Genomic DNA, 26,404 nt, shown 5'->3' with positions numbered 1-26,404 from the left:
AAACCCAACAAAAAAACCAACAAAAACTGAAAAAAATCGGAAAAAAACCCCAACCAAACAAAATAATACAAGCATCTAACTAGAAAAGCCATGGCCAAAAAGAGAAGCTGTTAAGAAATATTCTCTCCTCACTACTACCACATAAAAGAACCTTGTGGGTGATACTGATGGCTGGACAGTGCTTCCTTGAATCCACCAAACAAAACACCTAATAGTCTGCAAGCAGAGCCCACCACTCATTTCCTAGTAAGGTGTTCCACTGGTTAAACTACAAATGACATAATTCCCACATTAGACAAACTGTCCAATGTCTGGCAGCAAACAAAACCAGTTAGTGAAACAACAACAAAATGAACAAGTCTCAGTATCCTCACACCAGCCACACATCTACTGAAGTCACTCAACTTGGTGGCTGACACCTTCCCCAAGCTCAGATCCCACAGGTCTGAGTGTGGCTTCTGAGAACAGGTTTGGGATACTTCTGGGTCTTGTTTTTCTGTTTCTAGCCTGTACTCTTTGGCTACAGACCTGGGCAACACCAGCAACAAAAGCCTGGGCTACAAAAAAACTAGTGTAGAGATCTGAGTTTGAGTCAAGGGTAGAAGAGAGAGGAGGGAAATGACAAAATCCAAAATATTTTGCTGTTCCCTTCCCAAATACATGCAATGCTAAGTTACTGCAAGCAGCTATGGGAGATTACAGAGAAGCTGCTGGCCAAAGCACCCTTTGTGATTTGGCCTTTACAGCTCTCAGGAACAAGTGAATGAAGCACAGCTGGTGCTGGCAGCTGCACTCACTTCAACACAGGCCTTGGACACCATGGCAGCATCTGCTCTCATCTACTCTTGCACACGTGTGGGGCAACGTGAGTCCAAGGAGAAGGTGAGATACAGAGTCAACTTGAATAATAAAAGCATCTACCTCCCTTTCCAACAGTCAAAACCACAATCCACATCCTCAATACCACAGATAATGCCCAAGTTATAGAGATTCCAGGTGTGATTCAGGTTGACCTTAATGAATGTCTGTATGAGCCATGGAAGGGCATAGAGAAATCCACCAGAGAACCCCTGGTGACAGTGATACCACAAGTGATTCCACAAATCTACACAGGCTTAATCTAGAGTTAGCTGCATGCTGACCTGTTGACATTGCTTCAACAGCAATGCATTCAGGTGCTGGTGAAGACATGTGAGATCTCCCAGAGCAATTGAAAGACTGCAGAGAACAACAAAAATCCATCAACAATGAGCTACCATGACTCACAACAGAACAACAGAATATTGTTCTCTCTATTGTTAATGACACAAAGGAGCACCACACCATATGTCTATCATGCTGTCAACAATGAACCTGAGGATCTTACAAATGGCACCTCCAAAACTGAACATCTGGCAGTTGTTCTCCCCTGAACTGGGCAGGTAAAGAATAGCAGCAATCAGGGAAAACTACTTTCCAAGTGATCAGGCAGGACTTAGACCCACTGCCTTGTGATGGCTAGCAGCTGACCAAAGGGCAAACAGAGCATGGGCCTCATCTCCATGATCATGTCCTGATCCTGGAATTCCCCCTCAACCGTCTAGCTCTCAGTTTTCAAACATGGTAGCCTGCTCTTGCTCTCTCTCTCTTCTAACAAATGTAGGCATGCAGAGCATGTTAAAACTCACAACACAGTATGTTGCACAGCCCAGTTGCTGTCTTGTACTCAATCATAATATAACTGTGCTGGCATTTGTATGACCATGATCAAACACAGACCCAAGTTGCTGCATGTGACTGTCCCAGTGCCAGGAGGGAAACAGCAGCTAATACAGTGCATATATGGTGTAATGCATTCCTTCAGCCTCTTTTTCCAGGCCTACACTCATATTAAACTGTTTTTCTCTTCCACAGTAACAATTCTCCAGAACATTCCGGGACTACAGCACAGACTACAGAAAATTAGTACCGATACAGTGGCTTGACTTGGTGTGGAGAGTATTGTGCCCCAAAGGTATAATTTGTGCATAACGATACCAAATATTGCCACTTGAGCCCCTTTATGTATCTTTCTTTATTCTCAAACTGCTTCCTACCTGTGCCTCAATTATGGAATCTTTGAGGCTAAATAACTCATTTTTTCAAGAGAATGGAGAGGTCAAAGAGATCCCACAGCTGAGCAGATCTTACGGCCAGATTAATAGGACATATCTTTTCTGTCCTGAACAAACCAACTCATGCAAGTGAGCTGAGGAGTGGCAAAGGAAGCTGCAATTCCAATTTATTTCAGTACCTCTTGTTGTGTTAATGTTTTGCCAGAGATTACTGGCAGCACCAGAACAACATTCTCTGAGAAAAGTGGTTGTCAATGTACAGATACAAAGATATACCTCTTATAATTTGTTTTCTTGATTCTGCAGTAGCATTAAAAGCACTCTACAATGTAAAAACTAAATCCCATTATGTCTTTCAGCTCCTTGAAAGTTCATCCAACTTGTGGATGACATTCAGAAATGTCTAGTAATGGCAAACAGTGGATTTTCCAGCACTTCTCCATTTTGCTCAATAGTTTGGGCAGCACTTGAAAAGTTGCTTCTGTTGTAAGTAAACCTCAGCATCATTTATTCTTTCCCTGGCTAGGGATGCTTGAGAATGTTGTCCTGATTTCCTTCAGTAACTATCTGTGAGATTCCTACCAGGGGCCAACTTTCCATGACTCTTGATAGAAAAACTCTCCAAAAGGCTGATTAGTCATCAGGCAATGAAATAATTCTTGGCATAAAGTAATGGTCTTCCAACAGAAGACTTTTAAAAACAAAAACAAAACAAAACCAAACAAAACCTACTATGCTTCCACTTCAGATTCCATAGTAAAATTACATATATGATATGTATGTGATAATGACACTGTTACCTGAAATACAGCTAAAACCAACCATAGAAAACGTCATGGGTCATGATCCAAAGACTCCTTCCCTCTAGACCCATCCAAGAAGTCCAACACACATTTTCACATTGTCTATTTACACTTACCTACCTGGGAACATGATCCAGGATTTGGGTACTGAACAGGAATATACAGAGCTAGAATAAAGGCAGACTAGCAGATGCAGATAATCTGGAGTCTTGCTCAGACTGCTTTGGAAAATGGCACAAAGGCTTTAATCTGTCTCTGACAAAGTGCTACTTTTCTTGACAAAGAAAAGTAGCACTTTTTCTACTACTTTTTCCCCCAACCTACAGTGCCCTTCAAGAACTTGTATTTCTTTTAAAGCAGGTAAACAGAAAACATCCACACTGCATTAAAAAAGGAAAACAAAAAACTAAGAGATGAGCCTGCCTGACTGGGTACATGGCAGACTAGCAACCCACACCTCTGGAAAAAAAAAAAATGCCCTACATTCCAGGCTATGCCATATTCCAAGGACAAGCACTAAAAATTCTTCTCTTGAAGCCAAGACAATGTGCAAACAAGCATGCTAAAAAGCAGACTGGCCCAGTGATCTGGATATTCAAGTGTCCACAAAGATAGGCTAGAGTTTCTTCTTTAATTTACTGGAAGATGCATGCTTTACATTAAACCCTCAGCATAAAAAAAACCCAACCCATTTTTGTAAATTAAATTGGAATTTTCTAACATTTCTGCCTTGCTTTCTCAAAAAAAAAAAAAAACAAAAAAAAAAACCGCAAAAACAACACAAAAAAAAACAGAAAAAGCTCTCATAGACTGCTTTAGGAAGTTTCTGAAATTAAAGAACATTCAATTCATAAATCAGGTTAAATATTGCTTTTCACTTCCATTCCCAGCAACCACATTAGGTTAGCACAAGAGAAGATGAGGGGATTAAAATTATTTTGGTCAAGAAAATAAATAAATGTCCTAATAGTGGATTTTTTAAAAAACCTATAAAGTTACAAAAATGGACAATTATTTTTGTAAGAAAAAACAGTGACTTAAGATTAAAAATCTATTCATCTTCTATAGGCTGAGTCAATGTATGACCTTTATGTTAAATGTGACCTGAAGAGCACATGGCTGAATGTAGGATTCTGTAATAGTTATATGGCAGGAGCCCACACTTACAGCCACAGTGCCTTTTGTATAAATAATTTGGTAAATGACAGTGTGAGTTAGGAATATCAAGCAATGCAATCTTAGGTTTATTCCACTTTTAAGGGCAATCTTTCTAGCCTAAACAAACCTCCTCTGTTTACAAAGGCTTTGCTGATTGCTTAGGTATTCCTGCACTTTTCAATCAAAGATAAACTCATAATTTTCTATATTTGGCCAGAAAAAATGATACATCAGATAAAAATTTCTTAAGTTCTAGCATCAATTGGGCCCTGGACTATCAGATACAGACAGTTTTTCAAGTATTGTAGGCAAACAATCACAAATGAGCCCTTCACAATCCTTCATATACATTCTGCTTACAAGATTCCTGCAAGCTGGGAATGGCAAATATTCCATTTCACCAAGTTTCAGGCACTAGTGCAAACTTCCCAAAGGCACACAGCAAGTCTGTGACACACATGAAGATTTAACCTAATTTGTCTTAACTCTCAGAGCCCTACTTTAATTTGTGGATCATTCCTCTTCCTTAAAGGATAGTTATCAAGGGATGAGATTAGAATAGACCAAAACTTAGCCTTCAGTCCAAATTCCTTTGTCTTGTGGATTTCATCCAGGCCCACAGAGCATTAAAATAATTTTTTCCCACAACTTTTCTCTTATGACTGGTAGGATATGTGAAGTTCCTCAGTTACTACACTGCACCACATATAATCATTTAAAAATGTTCTTATCACTAATTTGATGGACTACAAGACATCATCAGGCCAGTCTATTAAAAACAGATATGTGTATATTTTCTAAAATACATAATTTCACAGGCATGGTATGTGTTTCTGTATCACAGCCTTAAAATTTCTGTATTATAGATTACCACTATCCAGTTTTACAGACGTGTAATTCTGCTAAATATGCCTCATTCATTTGTTTCACACCTCCAGTTCAAAGCTCTCCTTTTTGCATTTAAAACAAGAAGTTACTTAGAAATCAAACCACTTCCATAAAATATGTAGGATCTGAGCAATAGAAATTGCAGTCAAATAAAAGTTATAGGTATTCTCTTAGATATCAAAACTACAGATCACCAAGAGTACTTTTTTAAAACTGAGAACTATGATTAAAATTTCTTTTGATACAAACAGGAAAAGAGTGATGGTTTTGTATCCAGTGCCAAGTTTCAGCTCACATTCTCGCTGGAATTTGTGTAACTTTCCAACTACAGACTACAACTACAGACTTCTTTCCACTCCCTTAAGTACAATCAGTTATATGCATCTGATCCTCACTCTAGGAACACAGAACTCCATGTCAAACAATAACTACACAGGGAGAAGTTATCCTTAGAAAACATCGCAACTGCTCAATCTGTAAAACAAAATTTGTGCTAGAAAGGCGTGAGGCTAGTTTTGGTGGGGGGGGGGGGTGGGGGGGGGGTAGGAATATACATAAAATTTACTGCATTAAAGGCTCTTGCTAAAAGGAAAGCTAAATTCAACCCTTCATCTGTGGGGAAAAAAAATTAGTTTGACAGCTCTATGAACTGTTTTGTCCTGGAATGCCGAGCACAAGTTAAACAATGTCAGTTCCTAGCCAGAAGTAAATATGAAGTAAGGTTTCCAAAATAAATGTGTACATCTTATTGGCTCGGTCTTTACATTTTTAAAGCAGCATATGTGTTTATATTCTGACCTTTGTACATCTTCCAAATGAGAACAAAACAAAAACATCTAAGTAATCCATCTAGGTATTTTCAGCAATAACCAGGCTCCTCCTACTTTCCAAGTGTCAGTCACAGTCAGGTAACTGCTCCAAGTGTCACAGCAATTATATTTCTATTCTTGATATTTAGAAAGTGTTGTTCCACAGAATCTCGCCTGTCAATTTTATATTGGTTTCAGCAGAAGCCATTCAAACACTGGAAACAAGCAAGGACGACTTCATTTTGCAAGTGATACACAAATTCCTTATCAAAAGAGAAAACCGAACTTTTTCTACAATTCTCAATTTAATTTAACAGTAAGAAAAGCCTCAAAGCAAATAAGTTTCTAGTAATACATGAAAAATAGAAGCTGATCCCAAACTAGTACCTACAATGAAGGACAGGTCACATAAACTCAGTCTTGGCCTGCCAGCTGATCAGTACTAGACATTCTCAATATCAGTACTAGATGGCTCTGAACCAAACACTCAGGTGCTTCCTCCACCTGAACACTGTAGTGCACCTTTAGGAATCCACTCCTTTGAATCAGACTCAGCATGGATGAATTACCCACTCCATGCCTTAAACCCACTGCCTCTTCCAGGCCATCAAACTGGATTGCTTTCACCCCAGCTGAACTGATCCCATACCAACCAACCAGTGCTGGAATAAATTCACACTACGATTTAAAGCAAAAAAGAAGGCATGTGCCAGTTTTTATGCTCAGAGCTGTGTAGTCAGTTTTATTAGTTCTTAACAAGCAACTGTATAATAACTTCAGCAAATTAAACATCAAAATTTAAAAAAAAATAAAAAGAAAGAAAAACTCACTGAAAAGGACATTGCAATAGATGTCGAAGGTGAGACATCAGATGGCAACATACTGACCACAACCACAAATAATAACTGCTTTCTCAGAAGCTAAACGCATCTTAGGAAGCACAGAAAACTCTAGGATCATAATTAAGAACAAAAATAGTTTAACAAAAATGGTTACATTTCCCCATGGCAGTGGAATGATGCTCTGCTTGTGTCCATGCCAGTGGACCTCCAGCAGTGCCTCCTGAGGGGTGGGACCACAGGCCAGCTCCAAAAAAAGGGACCTTGGGTCTGTCACCTCCAAGCTAGAAGAGGCAATAAATGACCTGCTTTATTAGGGAGAAGCACTAACACTCTCCTTAACCTGTACAATTTAAGGACATCTTTCTGAAGCTCATTTGCATGCTTAGTTTTGATTCTGTCAAGGAGCCAGATGCTATAGTGGCAGAATTCTTCCAGTGTTAGACATAAAAAACATTTTTCTAACATGAAGAAACATGAAATATAAATATTTCAGCAAGCAGCCAGTGTGGTACAGGCTGACACCACGACTACAATGACCTGGATCCAGGAGTACTTGTCTCCTCTCTTGAAAGGCCTATACATGCACCTGACATCAGCTCAGCCCCAGGAGGTCTGGTGTTATCTGGTGTTACAGCTATGGAGACAGTGAGTGCCATGCTAGAATTGTAAATATTAACCTGCCCCCTTTCAACTGAGAAGGGTGATCACACACATTTCTGTGATTTATCTCCCATTACTCTAAAACAGAACTGCAAATAATACTTTCTCTCAAAAGAAGGGAAATTATTGAGCTTCTGGATAAAGAGCAGATCAAGCAACCTTCTTAATTTCACATAATGTGGAAAAATAAAAATAAAAAGAGACAATTGATACCCTCTTAACAGCACCAAAAGACAAAAACCAGAATATTTTCGCAACACAGTGCTGTACTTTTGTGCTCCATATAACCTTCCCAGGAAAATTCTCTTTGGTGGAAATGGATCAATGACATCCAATTTTGGCAGTAGCAAGAAACTCAGGTCTTTTTAGCAGTATTTACAGAATGTTGAGAAGCTCCTCGAATTCCCAAAAACAAAGTCAGAAAAGAGGACAAACACCTACATATTTGCATGGAAAGCACAGCTTTCTCTTACAAGCTCAAACTGTTCTTTGATTAGATTTCCCAAGATCCCAAGTCTCCCCAGTCTCCCTATACCTCCCAAACCCTGCATCTGTGCTTAATGAAATAATTTGAAGGACGGACTTGAAGAAAGTATGACATTGTTCCTCTTCTTTTTGCATTTTTTTTGAGGCCATAAACTGAAGCAATTACAGATAAGGCATGTTCATATGACAATATATTCCAGATAGACAGCAAACTAGAGTGCACTTTCATCACTGACTCCATTTTATTCCTGATACTAAGAAGGCAAAACCAGAAGAACAAATTACTTCTTTTTGCAAGGTGGATAATGGAAATTAATCTACATCTACTCCCACCTAAACTGCCAGAAGCAGCTCCATTCCAATAGAAGGGGAAAACTGACAGATTAGCAAGGGAGACATGCAGAAAAATACTGCAGATAAATTTTTTAACAATAATTGAAGTTAGTAGTATCTAAGAATAAATAACCATCTATCTTCTTTCAAACAAATTTTTTATATGTGTGTTAGACATTAAACAATATTTCCAGTAGGCTGAAGCAACAGGAAGGAAGGAAGGCTGTTAACTTTGTATTTAAATTATCTCACAGATGCTTAAATATTGTAGTGCTGAAGGCTAGATCAAAGTTTCTCATGTTTAGACTACCTATTAAAAACCAGTAGAGAGAGATAAATTATCAGCTACAAGATGGGTTTTAGGAAAGATGCCTGAATGTCGCTCAAAGTTATTCAGCAAAATGGCTGGAAAGAAAAAGCAGTATGCATTCAGAACTGGAAAATTAAAACCCCAAAAATAGAACTCAAGATAAAATGATGACTGGGTCTATCTAGTACTAAAGAGACTCATGAAGAAACAGATCGATAAAGCTACCGGATCCTAACTTCTCAATTTCAGTAGAAATTAGCCATAACTGGGGACAAAAATTAAACCTCTCCCTCTAATGTTTAATATCATCAATTATTAAGAATATATTATTTTCAAAACTCATTCATGATGAAAAATATGAGTTTATCACCATGGTAAAAAACATTTTGTTTGAAGCCTTAATAAAATTTTGATAGATGTCTATAGCACATATCGTAATTGTTTCTGACTACAAGCATGATGAGTATCACAAACATTGTTTTGGAAGAGAACGAGAAATCTCAGGACAATTCCAGCCCTCTATTAGACAAACTTTCTGTCATATTAACCATTGTTAAAACAGGAGGAATACTTAAACAAATTTCCTAGCTTTAAGACATTTATTTCCAAAATATTAAACAGCAAAAATTCTTGATCAACACTTATTTCAAGGACTTGTGGTATTCATCTGCATTTTTTAACAAAGGCAATTACTGGCCCAAAGATGGAGTTCTTCAGCATCAGTGAAAAGTGTGACAACTTCAGAGATAGGATCTAAAAGGGAATAATTTCAGCACTAAAAATAATGGGAAACAAATTAGAAGGACCAGATCAGTGCAGTGACAATATATATTCATATGTGAGGTCATCCAAAATGCCACAGCAAAGCTGTCATGGAGAGTTTGAGTTCAAGTTAACCCACTTACAAATGCCTTATAACTCATGGCAATGAAATTTTTCACACTAGTGTTACAAACTATCATTAAAATCTGAATGGGAAAACACATCAAGACTTTCAGCCTGTGTGCTTGGGCAGGCGAGTCTGAATGCTTACACTAGGCTCCAGCTTGTATTCATCCCAACACCAAGAATTCAGTACATCTTTTATTTATAGTCTACACTGAGGCTTTGGAAGGAATGTTTTATTTCCAGTGCTGGGCAAGGATTTTTTCCTATCTGGTATGTTTTACAATGGACATGTCTGCTAAAACAGTATAATATGAAAACACTACCACTATTTATAAAAACATGCTTGACATGTGCATCACAGGGATCCAGAAGAGATTGATGCTGTTATAAAAATCTTCATACAAGCAGGATGGTGTCTGGAATGACTGAGCAGGAAAGATCATGTTACTTCTCCTTTCAAAATCTATTTTATACAGCAATTTTCTAGGCCCTCCATTAAGGAAGTCCTCATAATATTTACTAATTGTCCCTTTTAGCCCAGCTTTATAGAAACCACTTCAGTCACATAACTGAATTGTATGTGTAAGGTAGCTGTTCTCATTATCAGCCTTTACCTGCTCAAGCTTTCAACTTCAGATTCTTGCTCTGATGATTTTTTTCTTATTCTCATTAAGCAGAGTCATTTAAGAGTCAAACCCATAAGTGAAAAACACTTTCTGTTGTTACAGCATGCTTTTTACAACTCTACCTTCCATTAGTGTAGAATTATTGTGCCAGAGTGTTATGGCACAATAAGGCAAGGCTGACTAAATTAAAATTTGGATTTTTTTTTTTATTGTTCTATTCTTTGTAATTTCCTTATTTTATCTGTGGTCCACAAATTACCTTTCTGAGCAGCAATGCTACAAGGATGTAGTTTATGGAAAAGATGGCAAACTGCCATATGGCTGTTGTACAGTTCATTCTGAAGATACCTTGTACCTACGATCCGCATTTTATTCCTATGCACTTCAGGCACCCTTGCCTGTCTCTATCCCCCTTCATTTCAGACCTCCTATGTTTTTGTATGACATGGGATAATTGGATAGTCCATATTCCAATGATATTTTGAAATGTTGAATGAGGCACTGGACATTCAATTATCATCATCTTTTTGATGTAACCCCAAAACTATGTGTCTTCTGGGTAACTTACTGCATCAATTTAAATCTGGAATCATGTATTACACTGCCCAGAAACTGCAAATAGAAATTCTGTGTGAGTACTTCTGCTATTTTTATCACAAAGTACACAAAAAATTGAAACAGGACTCCTCAAATTTTTAATGAAAAACCAAATTGGCAAACATGATGCTTTTCTACAAGGAAAAGTGTAATAATGCCAGTCAATTAGAAAAGTAAAAAATTAAGAGAAAACAAACCACACTCAAAGCCAAATTTCACCCTTTTTTTTACGAAGTCTTGTTTAGTACTATGAGTGAAAACTGATCAACAGCCCAAAAAAATGTAATCAGTAAAGAAAAAGATTAAATAAAACCCCAAGTTTGTAATTACTTGTCATGATCAAAACATCCTGTTCAGTTCCATGCAGTAAATGGGTTATCATTCCTGCCCAACATGTAGAAGGGTTAGCCTTAAAGGCTTCCCTGGAAGGATAAGAGGTTTCAGTATAAAACCCCTCTATAAAGCTATCTAGAATTACCAGTATCATCATCCAACGTCCCAAAGAAAAGGAAATAAAGTGCATATTTCCTTTAGAATTCTCATAAGAATACTTTCAAAAAATACCGTAACTAATGGATGTTTATGGTAACATCTACTGATAGACAAGTTTATTTCTTTTGACAGCTTTATCTAGCACATAGTAATTCATGTATACACGGAGTTCATCTTTTATGGACCCACATCCATAATACAACCAACAGTATCAAACGGACTGTGTGATAAATGTATCACCCCTGGTAAAATCATCTCTTTGTCTAATTCATGTATGTCAAGACCTATTCCAGCAGCAAAGAACACTGAGCCATTTTTAATGGCTCTTTTCCCTTCTCCCTCCTTCATTCACTTTTTATAAATTGCTCACCTTTTTAAAGCACAGAACTTCTGTATAATTACACTCACTTGAAACTCATAATAGGAACTCAACCTGGGGTGGGAATAGTTTTGCTACAGCATGACTTTAATGCATTTGCATTAAAATAATAGTTGATGAAATAACCACTGTGACTTGTATTAAGCATTAAAAGTAGGGCTATTTCACCATGTTGGTTATGTACTGTTCAGTATTTCATTTCTCCATCAGCACCATCTTGGCTCCCTTAGCCATGAAGACGGCAGCTGTAGCCATGTGCCTACTGATTTTCTTAATGATGATCACTACTTTAATTTTTTAAAATAGAAAATGGCTGAAACCAATCTGGATCCTCCATAAAAAAACTTGAGTTGAAACTTTCATTAAAATGCAAGTGTTATGAGGCTACAGACATGGTGATATGAGAGATGACCATGTCAAAATATTTATTATTTTTCTCAGCATCAAATGACCAAGTTCACATCCATACAATGCACTGACCACTGATTTTAGTTAAGTTCACATTTATGCTCTTCTGAAATAAATTTATAAGCCAAACAGAATTTCAATAGAAAATTCAGGACATAAATTTGGGACAGCAGGGCTATAGCTGGGTAGGAAAATAAGGGTGGAGAATTTAATGTGCTCACATGTGCTGTCTTCTTTTGTCTTTCTCCCCTTACTTCAGTTCTGTATCTCCTTCTTCCTCTTGTTTTTAACCTTTTTATTTTCCTTACCACACACTGACTCCTTTTCTACCTCCACGTCCTGCCTTCCACCTTGCCTTCTTGTTTCTTTCATGACTGTCCCAACAAATGAAATTACCCAATAGAGAGGTCATCTTTGGTATTTGAAAATCAGAAGCGCAGAAACAGCCTGTACCTTGATTAATCTGTACCTTGTGACCTAAATTTGTGTGATTTCCAAGCCATATGCTCCTGATTTACAGGAGCAGCTAAGGCCAGTAGTCTGCAGAGATTTGACTGTTTAGGTACATTTCACACAGACTGAGAGAACTGAACAGAACTAAAGAACATAATGCAATACTTTTGCATAACAGACTTGGGATAAACCATTAGATAATACATGTATTAAACCAAGCTTAACTCCCTGACAGATGCACGAAGCACCTCTGTGCAAGTTACAAGCACTAGGTCATTATGCTGTAGGAGTATATTCTAAAAACACACACTCTCTTAATGTCCACAGATGAATCCTTATTCTCTTCACCAAGCTGTGAAATAAATTGTTTTTTTCCATTCACTTAAATGCATAAACAGGAGTAAACACAAGGAACAAAAATATAAGGTTTCTTTGAGAAACTGAAGTTAGCAAGTGAAACAATATTCCTAGAGAGTTCCTGAGGAAGCAAGTTTTCCTCTGAAACAGACATGATACAAGCAAGAAACTGAGTGTTGATGTGCAAATGTTAGCACTGACATTGCTTATAGGTTATAATTCATAATGCAGTCACTACAAACCCATGCCAGCAAAATTTTATGTCTTCCTATACATACTAAATTAATGCTGTTCTCTTTTTCCAAGCTGAACAGTCAGCCAAAATCATCTCTATGTTGTTTCTTTAGCGAAAAAAGAAGCTGAAGACAAATTCAAATATTTGTGGCAGTTTTACTACTTTTCTGTCCATAGGTCTTTGGAATTTTCTCCTGCTTCTCTTCAATACACTTTAACAAACTAACAAAATATTAGCTAGCAGAGACACCTCCACTCACGCATGCTTAATTTTGAGCAGGGATGCATAAATATTTTTGCGTGGAGGCTGCTATCATTTCAACTAAATTATTAACATAAACATTTTTTTAAGAAATGGTTGTGTTAAGTGCTCCTTTCATCTATAATCACAAGTAGATACATATTTGAGAGGGAACCATAGTCTTTACTGCAAAGGCTACTAAATGGTACATATTACAACTTGACATTTCCAGTTGCTTATAATTTTGTCAGACTAGGTGTTTTGATGACAAATCTCTCAACTTGAATAAAACACCTATGTCAGATGAAGTAATTTTTTTTAAAAATGGCAAACCACAAACAGCTGCCAACTTTCTTGGGTTTACTCTCTAAAATAACTGTTAGCAGTAAGAAAATATTTTAATTTGCTCCTGTCAAAAATACTGGAAACCATTATTTCAAATACCTGCATTATTTTGAAGATTTATAGCAAGGATAGAAAGCTTTGTGGTTTGTGTGTACACTAGTAGAGAAGAGCAGGCAGTAGCCAAGCCCTGACCAAAGCCCACTGGACCAGCAAGGCACTCAATTCATGCCGCTGGAATTCTCCTCTCTCCCAGAATCTGCCTTCTTCCCAAACACCCACCCTGAACCCTTAATTAATGTTATTCTCTGAAAGGCAGCAGGCATGGTTCACAAAATTGCAATGAGATATGGCCCAAAGTTGTGCCAAGGAGTGCTCCAACAATGCCATGCTGACAAGGGACTGGTCTGTGGCTGGAAACTTGTCTCTTCCAAACTGCATCCACAGTAAGGCTGCTCCAGCCTGGGTCCGATCAGGTTTGTCCTTCTAGCCATACAAATAATGCTTTCTTTCTGTATTTCAAAAGAGTGACCATAGAAATTATTAAAACTTCATTTGTAAGGTTGGCTAAGTAATATCAGATGGCAGTGATTTCAGCCATTACCCAGCATACTGCAGATTTTAGTTTGAATACACATATTTATAAGGAATTCACATGTTTTTCTATATAGTTCCTGATTTAAGGATAGCCTACTACAATTTCTATGTACTTTTATATTTCTCCTTTGTCCTTACTGACCCCTTCCACTGCTCTAAACTACACATTATCTATACAGGACCCAAATATACTTGTATGCAAAGTTTTTTCTGGTTTCTAAAATTTACCTATTATTTCAAAGTTTCTATGAACAGTATATCTGTAAAGCACTTCAGACTGAATAAATGAACTAAAATAAAAACATGCCTTTAAAATTGGTATCGTAAGGTAGAATATGTATGTTTTACCTAAACTGTGATCTCATATTATTTAGGCACAATCAGTGGATTAAGCTGAGATACAGACTCACATTTTCTAGCTCAAGTCTTCAAAGGAACTCAACGCAACCTACAGAAGCACACGGGGGAGGAGAGGGACATCTGTAGTATTTTCCTGTTAAAATACACCACTATCTGAGAAAGACACCAAAACAAGCTGAAGTAAAACAAAACAAAAGAAAAATAAATAGAGGCTATGTTGTGCCAAATGATACATGCAGCACTGCAATTTTTGAGTTTAAAGAACATCAACGTTACCTCAAAAAAATCCTCTACTAATTCATATTAAAGCTGGATGAAATACGAATTATTATCTACAGCAAATATTTTAAAACAACTGTAACAAATTATATGGGTTATCGCCCATCAAAACAAATGGCAAATCAACGTGTAAGTGGTAACATCAAAAGAAAAGTATAGTCACTGTAAAAAGAACAAATAATTTGCTGAGTGTTTTCAAATTTTGCAGACACAGTATAATAAATTTTAATATACACTTCAGACCTGCTAAAAGTTAGACAATTTTTCTAAAATAGGGCTGATTTTTATGTATATTTCCTATTCAATTTAATGACTGCTATTAGTGTTAGTAGGAATTAGTTGTTCTAACTGATTAATGCTAATACACCCATGTAGGACAATTAAATATTTTTTTAAAAAGCCAAACAAACAAATTAACTAGAAAACCTGAAAAACATTCCCAAATTAAACCATGTGTTCCAAAGGGGATAATCTAAATGCTCTGAACATACAGAATGCCATTTCTGAGGTCACCTTAACTCCAAGTGCCAATTCAAAACTATGACACCAATACAACAAAGTTCTCCTTCCAGACAAGGTAACTGCTTTTACCTTCATGTGATTTCTGCAGCTGAGGTAATGGACAAAGCAGAGACCTGAATAGAGTTTAATTCAAGGTTCACATATAACTCTTAATCCCGAGTGCAGAGTTTTTTTCTTTTTAACACAGCTTATGCCCCAGCTCATCATTTCTGAAACAGGATAATGCTCATGTACCTTCCAAAACACATTTCAAGGACAAAATTAATACTGACAAAGAGTTCAACTCCAGTGCTTTTAGGTATTTAGAAACATTTGGTAGGGAAAAAAATTGGTTTGGAGCATTTACATTGAGAGCCCAACAATACTCTGATTGAATTAATTAAGGAATACTTTCAGTTTGACATTTCAAATGTACAGCTTTAGTGAAGGAAAGAAACCACCACCAGGTCTGACCTCCTTCACAGAGGTTTTCATTTTACATTTGCTTATCAACTTTTCAAATTTATTGTCCTCTCTTAAGGATGCAAACAGGACAGATATGCTATACAGAAGAAGTTTAATAATTCATAAAGGCAAAAGAAAAAAAATTTAAAACATTCCTCCAAATTTAAGTTCTTAAGAATTGCTACTTCTAGAAACAGAAAACAAAAGCATAAGAGAAATATGCTTTTAAGTTGATATTTAAATGCATTAAACAAATATTTGAGTACAAGTCTTTATGCCCCCAGTTATTAACAAAAGGCTGAGTGGATGCATTGTCATCTTACCTTAGAAGAACATATTCAGGGCAGCCATAAAATCTGAACTTAAAATACACACTCCTGCACAATTACTATTAGTAATCATTTACCATGAGTTACTTCTTATTAACCTTCATATGGCTTCACAATTATTTCAATTTTCTGTTTCTTTTAATTAATAATTATTTGAACTGATAGAATTTACAAACCATAATACAATCAAACGTTCAAAATACATTAGGCTTAAAAATGTGGCATTTTAAAGGGCTTTTGTCAAACAAGTAAATCAATTCATCAAACTAAGATTCTAGCATATCTTTTAATGAGAATATTGACAATAATGGCTTTCCCTCTTCACAATCACAACAAAAAGACTGTTAAAAGAATCTTGATTACAGGTATTCATTAGAGAAGCTTAGAAAGCTTCTTAGAGCACCCTGTAAAGTTACAGGTATGTAACACATACATTCTAATAAATAAAACCACTTTTCTGCACTTCCCTCCATGCAAATTCCAGTTCTCCATTTACCAGTGAGATTGTTTGATGTTAGAATAATCAATTTGAAAAATTCACTAACACTAGATGTGTTTAAGATAACAATTTTTTTTCTTCCACATTATGACCATTTCAGTTTTCAAAGACAGCAAATTTTCAAATTTCTACTAATCTCACATAATTAGCATTAGGGTTTAAAATTGCCACCTAAATCTGCAGAACCTGATTGACAGATTCAATTTCTCATTAAATACACGTGGGTATAGCTGCAAAGAGCAGATGAAAAGAATGGCAACTGTCTAATGGGGTAACATGAAACATTTTGAAAACTTACCCACTTCTTAAACGCCTACTTGTTTATCAACATTTCCTGATGAAACGCACATAACACATCATTTTAAAACCTGCACTGAAATTCAACTAGCAAACAACTGCCTTCTGTACTCTGCCTTGTAAATCTACCTCCAGCACATCGCGGAGGGATGACTGCTTTGATGATCTGATGAGATACACTTCAAGTTATCCTCAAAAAAAATAAGATAAAGATTCCTGGAGGCTTTCCTCTTCTCCAATCTAACCTCATTGACTGACCCTCCAGTGAGCCTGCTCATGACACAAAGACAAAGCACTGTGCATCCTTCAGAGGCAGCTCCTACCCGTCCCATAACCCACACCAGCAGATGGATTGACACAGTCTCTAAATAAAGCCTGTCAGCCACACAAAGATAAGGTGTCATTAGCTGCGTGTAGATCGGTGTTACCTTCAAACACAAAGATACTGCAAATGTTCTTTGCTGTCACAGCAACACTTGTTCCACAGGCCCTTCTAAATGCAGAAAATTTCACTCTGGCTTTCAGGAAGAAATTGCTCTAAATTGTGCTCTACTTTTTAAAACACATATAAGTACATCTACGTAAAACGCTTAATCAAGCGCGTGAATGCAGTAACATGCCCATGAGAGGTGTTTTTCTAAGGCAGACATACCCCTGCACTAATTTCAGAATGCAGATTTGCTCTTACAGAGAGGAAACATGTAGATAGATCTTCGCCAGACTACTACAGGCTCATAGGCGACAAGCCATGCAGCTGGTGATACCTGTATGCCGAGCACCCAGCACCGCCGAACAGCCGGGGAAAGCCCGGGAGGTTAAAGTTTGCGGCGGGATACGGGAAACCTCCCGCGGGCCCCGCTGTTCGGCGTCAGCGCGGGCGGTCTCTGCCCGCGGTGCCGCCGCTGCCCGCGCCCCGAGCCCAGCGCGCTCCCGCGGCCCCCGGGGCTCCGAGCCCCGCGCGCGGCCGCTCCCCGAGAGCCCCATCCCCGCCGGCCGCGCCCCTCAGACCAGGAGCTCCCCTCAGCCCGGGAGCTCCCCTCAGTCCGGGAGCCCCCCTCAGCCCGGGAGCTCCCCTCAGCCCGGGAGCTCCCCGCGCCCGCAGCCCCGGGCCCGGCGAGGCGGGGGAGCCTTACCCGGGAACTGCTGCGGCGGCGGCGGCGGCGGCGGCTGCTCGTCCTCGCCGCTCTCGGAGTCGGTCTGCATGGGCTCCTCGGCGAAGTTGACCCCGCGGGCGTCGGGGGGGCCCCGGCGAGACGGCTGGGTGCCCCTGTCATGGCCGGTGCCCGCTCTGCGGCCGCTCGGCTCCTTCTCCGCCGCCGCCTTGGCGGTCGCCGCCTCTTCCTTGAGGCGCCCGAAGTACTGGAGGGCGAACTCCAGCAGGTCCCCGGGCTGGCTCCGCAGCACCTCTACCGTGAAGCCCTGCAGCAGCTCCGTCAGCCCCGCCGGGATGGAGATGCTCATGCCGGGGCCGGCCGGGGGGGCGCAGCCCGGCCAGGAAGGGGGAGGGAGAGGGGAAGGGGAGAGGAGAAGGAGAAGGAGGAGGAGAAGGGGGGGAGAGCCCGGGCCCGGGGGTCGGCGGCCCGGGGGACGAGGCGCGCCCGGCGGATCGCCCGTGGGCAGCGGGAAGGGGCGGGCGGCGGCGCAGGTGGGAGCGGGCGGGGGGCGGGCCCGCGGGGGGCAGCGGCTCTGGCAGCCTCGGCGGCGGCGCCTCCTCCCCCCGCGCCGGGGAACCTCGCGCACATGTGACCCGGGAAACCATGACAACCTCCCGCCGGGGACTGCGGCCGCCGCGCCCCGCCCGCCGCAGCGCGGGAGCCCGCGGGGCGGCGCGGAGGGGCCGGCGGGGCAGGGCAGGGCAGGGCAGGGCACCCCTGCCCCCCCACGGGCTGCCCTGCCGGGGCACGGCCCCGCCGGGCACCGGCGGCTCCCCCGCCACCCCCGGGCTCCCGGGGACACAAGCCTTGAGCGCCTTCTCCCTGCGGGGGCGTCCAGGCATCCGCGCTGGCGACCAGCGGGGATTCCCGATGAGCGGACATGTACGCGCTTAGGGGAGGACCGCAGTCAATGTAGCATTTCATAGCTGGTTACTGCTGTGCTTTTTCACGGCCGTGCACCACCTTAAAGCTCTTCTCTACATCATTCATACGCATAGAAGTGCTGTCGATTTATATTCATCCATATTATTTAGGATGGGAGGGTGATGTGGTGCTAGAAAGAACATCCTGTTTGTCAGCTGGTTGTTTAAGGTCCACGAAAAATTTAGCTGGAGAAAAAGCCAATTGTTTAAAAATGGGGGAAGAAGTCCAGTTTAAACACTGCTGAGTGCCAACGCTCAGCATAGACACTCTTCCAAGCCATGCTGCAGAGACTACTTAGCACAGTGGTAAGTGGGTGCTGCTTGTCATCACCAGGAAGCTTAAATGTTTTGAGTAAGTAACAACTACGGGTGCCATGTTTTTCAGTGCTTCACTAAACGCTTCTTGAAAGTGAGGTCTGTGGAATGCATTTAAACTGCATCCCCTCCCCCGGTTTGTTATCACCTCTGAGCATTAGCCAACATTTTGGGGTTCCAGAAAGATCTGTTAGAATCTTATTTTTATGCTTCAAGCAAATTAACTGCTAAAACCTCTAAGGCTGCGACAACATGGCTGTTTGATGATTGATTTCATTAAACATTCACCATTACTGAAATGGCCTTGTATTAAGCTTTGTAAGGGCTCAGGGTAAGATAAGCAATCAAATGTGAGTTTGTAGTAGCAAGATACTGATAGACCTGACCTCAAAAAAATAATGTGACAGAAAAATACAGCAATCCCTATGACACTTTACACACAGATAGGTATCTCAAAGCCAGTTTTAAATCAAATTAATTTCCAAATGGTACCCAGTTCTGGTTGTGTATGTATTTTCAAATGGAGCTTGGTTCACAAGTTGGATCTTCAAAGTGTTATAGACCAGGTAAATCAGAGGAGTAAACCATTCCTGTGTGGGTGATACTGCTGCCCTGTAGCAAGCAGAAGACACCTCTGCTAGCAGAGCTGTGGAATACCTTTGAGCAACATCCTGTGGCTTCATTTTACTCTGCAGGCCATTATAAAGTATTAATTTGAAGTGAAATTCATTGTTGTTTAGCACTGTCCTGCTTGAGGAACCTCTTCAAAGTCAAGCTAAATCATTTGGAGGCAGACCACAAGTTCTCCCTGGACTGCAGAAGATTGCTCTGTCATCAGGCTTTAAGGACTGCTACAGTGTCCAGGGGGCTCCCAGCCCTGTCAGCACACCCACTTCATGCCAGTGATGGCAAGCCCTGACCACAGCTGCCTGTTGGAAGCACTGCTGGTGCAGCTTGTAGCCACATGCACTAAAATGGCTGAGAATCACGTGCAGCGGGAGAGCTGACGCCTGTACATCTTGGACAGGTGCATGCCTTAGTCACTCTGGAGGGTGGGCTAGCTAGAAATGCCAGACTGGCTCATTCACAAGTTTGGGAGCTTAAAAACTTTCTCACACCACTGAGAGGGTTGATCTGTTTGTGACCAGGCTGAGACATATTTAAGCTTTGAGGAAGCCCTCAGGAAGGGAAGTGTTAGTAACGAGTGCCTTCCAGGCACTAGGTGCTCTGTGAGCATATAGTATTCCATTTCATGGAGTCTTCCAGGATTAGAAGGGTTGTCATCCCTGAGGTTTTCTTTTAGCCAGGCAAGGCAGTCTTTTTTTCTAGGAATTTACCAGCAGCATAGTGTGTTTTGCCATCTAATCAAGGGCTCCCCTAGTTTGTCAGAGACTCCTATCCTCCCAGACTTAAAACAAGATCACTTCTCTGAGGACATCCTCAAGAGCCAGCCTTTGATGTTTGCATGCAAAGCTGGGACAATTTGAATAAGAGATCCCTAAGTGGCAGAACTCTAAAGAATGCTTCTTTCTAAAAAACATTTCAAAACAGCCTAAAACGTTTGTGTCTAGTGAAACTTATCTTAAGTTTTGTGTATCTCAAAGGATGGCAGCAAACTTTGTAGTTCAAGTTGATGTCATCTGTTTTCCTTAGATGCTTTCTGTTCCAAAGACCTTGTATTGATATTTAAATTGCTTTTTAATCCTCACAAGGAGGACAGCTGTCGAAAATATGTGTTATGTCTAGCAGAGTGAACAGCTAGATAGTGAGAGTAGTGGTTCACACCTCTCCAATGAGTTTTATTAGTTGCTACTAATTTTTTTGTGCCATTTTAGTTCAGCTGTAAATATCTTCTTAAAAAGAAAGAGAATATACAACCTACAGGAATCCTTCTGTACTGAAAAAGGATTTGGCAGAATGTTCCTCTCACAATTCCGAAGGAAATAACCTAAAGACTTAATTATCTCCTTTCCTCCTAGCCAACAGATACACTTTTCATAACACACTGCTTACCTGCTTTGCATGTCATTCTTGTCCCTTCATCTGGTTTGCAGCAGTGAAAAACTAGGAAATTAGAGCTAGCAGGTGAGAAATAGCAAGCACTGTGTCTCCCACAATTCCAGACAGCATGCTTCAGACAGTGGTTTTGCCACAGCTGAGAGAATGAGATATTTTCTGATCATGCGGAGGACAACAAACGGAGTGCAGAATGGAGGCTTTCAAGCTTTGTCTTTACCAGTATCAATGCAAATTTAGTAAATTTAGTAAACTTGATCAAAATCCATCCAACATCCAACTACAAGCCTGTTATTTTTCTGCCAGCTTTCAATGTTTTACCTGATAGGAGTATTTTTCTCCAGTCCTTCCAAAGCCATGCTCTCAAACAAGCATCTCCCAACGAGCCCCGGCTGAGCCCACAATGCGATAGGTGGCATACAGAGGGGCAGAGGTGTGCAATTAATCTCGAGGGTATCAGCCAAGGAAAAGCCTCTCTTCCCTGGGGAGAATAACTTTAGCAAGCACACTAGTGGAGTACAGGCTTTTAAATCCTGCCCTTTGTTACCTCATATCAGGGAAGAAGAACTGTTATTACTGTGTCCTTGGACCGGCTGCACAGCTAGCCCAGAAAGAAGAGATCCTGATCTCACCGTCTGTAATAGTCTCTCTCAATTTGGCAACCTAGTAATTCCCACAATGGTTCTCCATGGAAAGAGTTCATATTGTACTGGAGAAACACAGGGCAAAGCCTGGCCCTCTGCCTAATGCAGCATAGTAGGAAAAGACTCACATTTGTGTTTGGGAGATGTTACTCCCTATGTTTCCTGTGTTTAAAAGATCATTGATTTGTGTTATCTTGAATCTTTTGTCCAGGCTTTTAAAATTTTAAGTAAAGATACACTTTGCATACTGCACAACTAAAAAGCTGGTGGTCAGAAAGCATCTTCAAATCCCAACATGTTTTATATTTACTTCAAAATCTATTCAGCAATATTGTCATTTTTTTCTTGCTGGCTCTTGACTGAGCGATAGCTGGTTTGTAAGTTTAGGACAACCATAGGTCATAAGAATAATCATGTACCAATTTCTGGTCTTCCAAAATACCTTTAAAACATCACATGTACTGACTTTCCTTTTTTTTCTTCTCAGATCCTTCTGGCTTACTAGGCAAATCTTGCTCACTGAATTATTTAAGTAACTGTTTTAATGGCAATCATTCAGCCATGAATTTTCCACCAATAACAAAACTTGCAGTCATGTAGATCCTTAGTTTCACACTTTTCTGCTCTCATTAGCATCATATGTCACCATTATTGTATTACAAAATCCATTACCAAATCCAAATCTATTTATCAGAAAAATGTTCAGTTCTACAAACAATATAAAATACTAGTGCCTGTAATGCATGAATCAAATTCAACATATTCCTCATGATTCTTCCTTTAATTGAATCTCCTGTTGTCCATCTCATACCCTTTATTCTGCCTGTGCTTATTGTTCTGTGGATTCAAACCACTTAACTCCTCCCCTGCCTACCGTAAATCTAGGATGGCAAGAAACGAGTAGCCATTTACATACTCGATTAAAACTGTTATTTATGCCAATGAGGCTTTTCCCTGAGCAAAAAGAAAGGCCAAGTTCAAAACTTGGACGGAAAGAATTCACCTGAAGAAACAGAATAGCAGAAAATCTGTGCTAATGAGACAGCCCCTGCCACTTTCAGTACCAATTTAACATCAGTTTAAGTTGATATACAGTTTGAGGAGTTTCCTCACACAAAATGGTACCTGCTAACCCAGGAACAAGTGTTCACTTTCTCTCTCTTGTATCACCTTTTAGGCACTTGTAGTGCTATGTAGTCAGTGAAATTAAATGCCTGATTAGAGCTGAAATGAATCATCATGTTGTCAGGGAGAAGAGAACAGAAGTCGTGGCTCAGGAGGAGGAGTATCAGATTATCAGCAATTCAAATCCTAGCTGGCTTACGTTGGTCCTGAATCCAAGTGTTCCATCCACCTCATCTACTGAGATAATATGTTCAAAAGAAATGCAGAGTATCACATATTCTAACCTCAAGTCCCTTGCTTTTTCACTTACCCTAGTCCTTTTTAACCCCAAACTGTATTTTCCAGGGAGCATGAGCTTTATTACAAGTTCTGTTTACAAGTGTTACTGTTCAGTAAATGAACAGCTGTTGATTTCCATTGAAATCTGTTGTTTGTCATCCTTGATATTCAGAAACTACAGGATAGTGTCTCTTAGAAAATTGCTCCTTTTTATGTTCTTCAATTTGGGCTCTCACAATCACCTGTAATTTCAGAAAAATATGGCTAGAGTTTCTAAAGTCAATATACTGAGTGCTGAATTTGTCATTAAAAGTAAACCTTCTCATTTTAAAAACAATGAAATAAAATTATATAGACGTAGTAGATTTCATCTATTTTGAGGATCTTGTTTCATTTGCTGCCCTACACTTTTTATAAAAATGACATTATACACTGTCAAGACAACCAGTTAAACAGCTAAGAGAGACATCTCTCCAGATAGCTAACAACAGAAAATCATCATCAGATGGAGAAGTTCCCCAGGAATTGACAGTATGCTGCTTCTGTTCAACCCCTCCTGCAATCACATGGGAGCAAGTATGAATGTTACTGATATAACCTCCAGATGACACAAAACCCGGTAGAACAGTGATGTCACTGTGCTCAGGGAAGCACAGAATGATCTGGATGATTTGTCCATTTAAGGAAAATCTTTACAAGCTCATATGAAGTCACTGACTTCAGAAGAAAGAGTGCAAGATGTTTCTACAGAATGGAAAGACTATCTTCAAAGGCAGTGCTTCTAGAAGAGTTTGGTGATCAGAATGGAAAAACAGCTTTACTCCAATTTCCAATGTAATTCTGTAGACAAGGGGCTAATGAGATTTTTGCTTGTTTCAAGAGGGAGATCAAAAATAGGAGTGGGAGATCTTCCCTCTATAATGCACTCCTGAAACCAGTAAAAAAAAAAAGCACAGATTTAGTGTTCATATATTCAAGAGAATATGGAGAAATGGAGACATGCAGAAAAGAGATATAGGAATTATTCATAAGCTAAGGAAATGTCTTGAGGTAAAAAGACTGGGATAATTCTCAACCTTTATCTAAGCACTTGTTACCATGCTCAGTAGAAGAGGCTTATATGATCTAAGAGATGAAGGATATCGGCCTGTATAGTCTAGTAGCACCTTTATGGAAAAGAATAGTATCAGTCTTGCTTATCAGAGGTGTCTCAACATCTTCTCTTGGAAAATCAAACCTTTTCATGTCACTAGAGGAACACACAAATATCCCCAAAGATGCAGTAATTCTTAGATCTTCTGAAATATGAAGCACTAGTGAAAAAATTATAATATATATATGCTTTTAAAAACATACAGTCGCTGCCATGGATGCTTGGGTTTTATTTACATGAAAAAGAGTGATAGTGAATGGATAGTTTTGCTTCATTTTCCTTGAGGGAGCTAGGGAATCTGATAATTTCTGAGAAATGAACATTTTCTCTGCAAATCTTCTATTAGTCCTGAGCTTAGATCTGAAGTCTTCAGATCATCTTTGTGGCAAAAACTGGGAGAGAATTAGTAGAAATAGCTGTTGGATGGAAAACACACGCCTTGTGTTTCTCATTAACTGTCAGTGTTCCTAAAAAAAACTCATTAAGAGAATTAACTTCAGTTTCTTGGGAGCTAATTTCCAGAAGGACGAAGTCAGAGCTATGGAGCCTGTAGTTCTAAGTGATATCTGCTAGGGAAGAGGCAACTTTTTCAGAACATTAACTGCTGGGCTTTTGGGTTGGCTTATTTTTTGGTTTTGTGGGTCTGGATTTTATTGTGTGGGGTTGTTCTAGTTTGTCTGTTTTGTTGATTTGTTTAGTTTTTTTCCCTGATAGATTTAATTGTTACCCATTATATTCTTGAGGAAATTATAAGTCATTCTTGGCAAGAAGAATAAAGCTTCTGCACAATTATTGGTTAAAGAGGGCACCAGCTGAAATTTTTTCTTTGGTTTGAACCCTAAGGTAGTAGTAATGTTCCTGCAAACTTTTGTCCTGGTGAAAACTGAAAATAGAATTTTCATAGTGGTAGAACTACCACTCTGACCCTAACATGTTTCTCAGTTTGGGTGTGTCTGCACACCTACATACTGCTGGGCTTGTGTAGGTACTGCTGGACTGTATGACTGGGACACTTTAGTGTCCCAAAGACACCAGCCAAGAGGGTTCAGGTATTGCCTAATCTGCGAGAGAAGACCTGTGCCTGTAGTTGGAAGGGCTACATTTGAGAAAAGAACCTAAATTCAAGCTAGCAGACCTTAAAGAACAAATGTGAATATGTCAGAGCTGTGCACTGGAGTGTCAAGTCTCCAGTTTGTCTCAGGATTGTTTGTTTATACAAACTTGTGGATGTGCATTTGATTAAAAAATAATCAAAATGTAATGACCTTTACAGATTCTGGAAGAGAAAGACTGTGTTTTTATCTCTCTGTAAATGTATGTGTGTGAATGTATAAATAAACATACATGCGTTTGTCTCAATGTGACATTACTGTTTCTATTTTGGAAGAATATAAAGACCCTATCATATTAGTCTGTCTATGAATGCAGTGTAAGTATCTTAACTCTGTTGATTTGCAGTGGATTAAGACTGGCTATTTAGTGTAGATTTATGGATTATCAAAGAAAGTATGTGATTACTTTTTATACTTTCATAAGAAACAGAAATATTTACATTTTTAAAGTAAAATTCATAATTGCACCACACTTTCAATATTCCAACTTTAGCCCCAGGAATGGAATATAAACTGTGCCAGACATGCATTCCCATGAGTTTTTTATCGTTGTTTTCAACATAATCTATTTTTATTCAGTTCTATGGGAAATGCACACACTTTGTGCAGTTGCCAGAATTTAATTTCCCAATGCCCCTTATTTATTTCAAAGGATGCTTTTTTTGAATTCAAGTGCTTTTGCAACAGCACTTTTTCATGTTTTGTCATGTAAGTACTCCTTGCTCATACTGAAACCATTTGGTGAGGACAATGGTTGCATATGGAAGCTGGAAGGGCAGCCACATAAACTAGCAGAAACCTCCCACACTGACCATAACAGTTGGTTCTCCTATTTCAGGGTCTTCCATTAATCATGTTCACTCCACCTAAGGACTGCATGCAGGGGGCTGGGGGCAGAAATCTTGCTTTGTTCAGATTCTGCTGTGTGTATTAGAGCCCAGTTGTTGTTGGGTAGAC

General features: G+C 39.6%; 1 protein-coding gene and 1 long non-coding RNA gene across 2 annotated transcripts in view; one reads left to right on the top strand and one right to left on the bottom strand.

The window, feature by feature from the left end:
• PRKAR2B (protein kinase cAMP-dependent type II regulatory subunit beta) overlaps window positions 1-18,356 on the bottom strand; it is a 75,074-nt gene extending 56,718 nt beyond the window's left edge. Inside the window, exon 1 of the mRNA XM_086886793.1 lies at window positions 17,860-18,356. Within this exon, the coding sequence (XP_086742919.1) occupies window positions 17,860-18,187 (328 nt within the window). The 5' untranslated portion in view covers window positions 18,188-18,356. The remainder of the gene's footprint in view (window positions 1-17,859) is intronic.
• On the top strand, window positions 1,307-2,603 carry LOC111923066 (uncharacterized). The gene is made up of 3 exons (XR_002860896.2): window positions 1,307-1,421; window positions 1,894-1,993; window positions 2,453-2,603. It is a non-coding gene; the product is annotated as an uncharacterized LOC111923066 (long non-coding RNA).
• Window positions 18,357-26,404: the final 8,048 nt, after the last annotated feature.

Source organism: Cyanistes caeruleus, chromosome 4 (genome assembly GCF_971803275.1).
Source record: "Cyanistes caeruleus chromosome 4, bCyaCae1.hap1.1, whole genome shotgun sequence".
Taxonomy (NCBI): domain Eukaryota; kingdom Metazoa; phylum Chordata; class Aves; order Passeriformes; family Paridae; genus Cyanistes; species Cyanistes caeruleus.
Note: the sequence above shows the minus strand (reverse complement) of the source record. Positions and strands in the feature narration are given on the sequence as shown.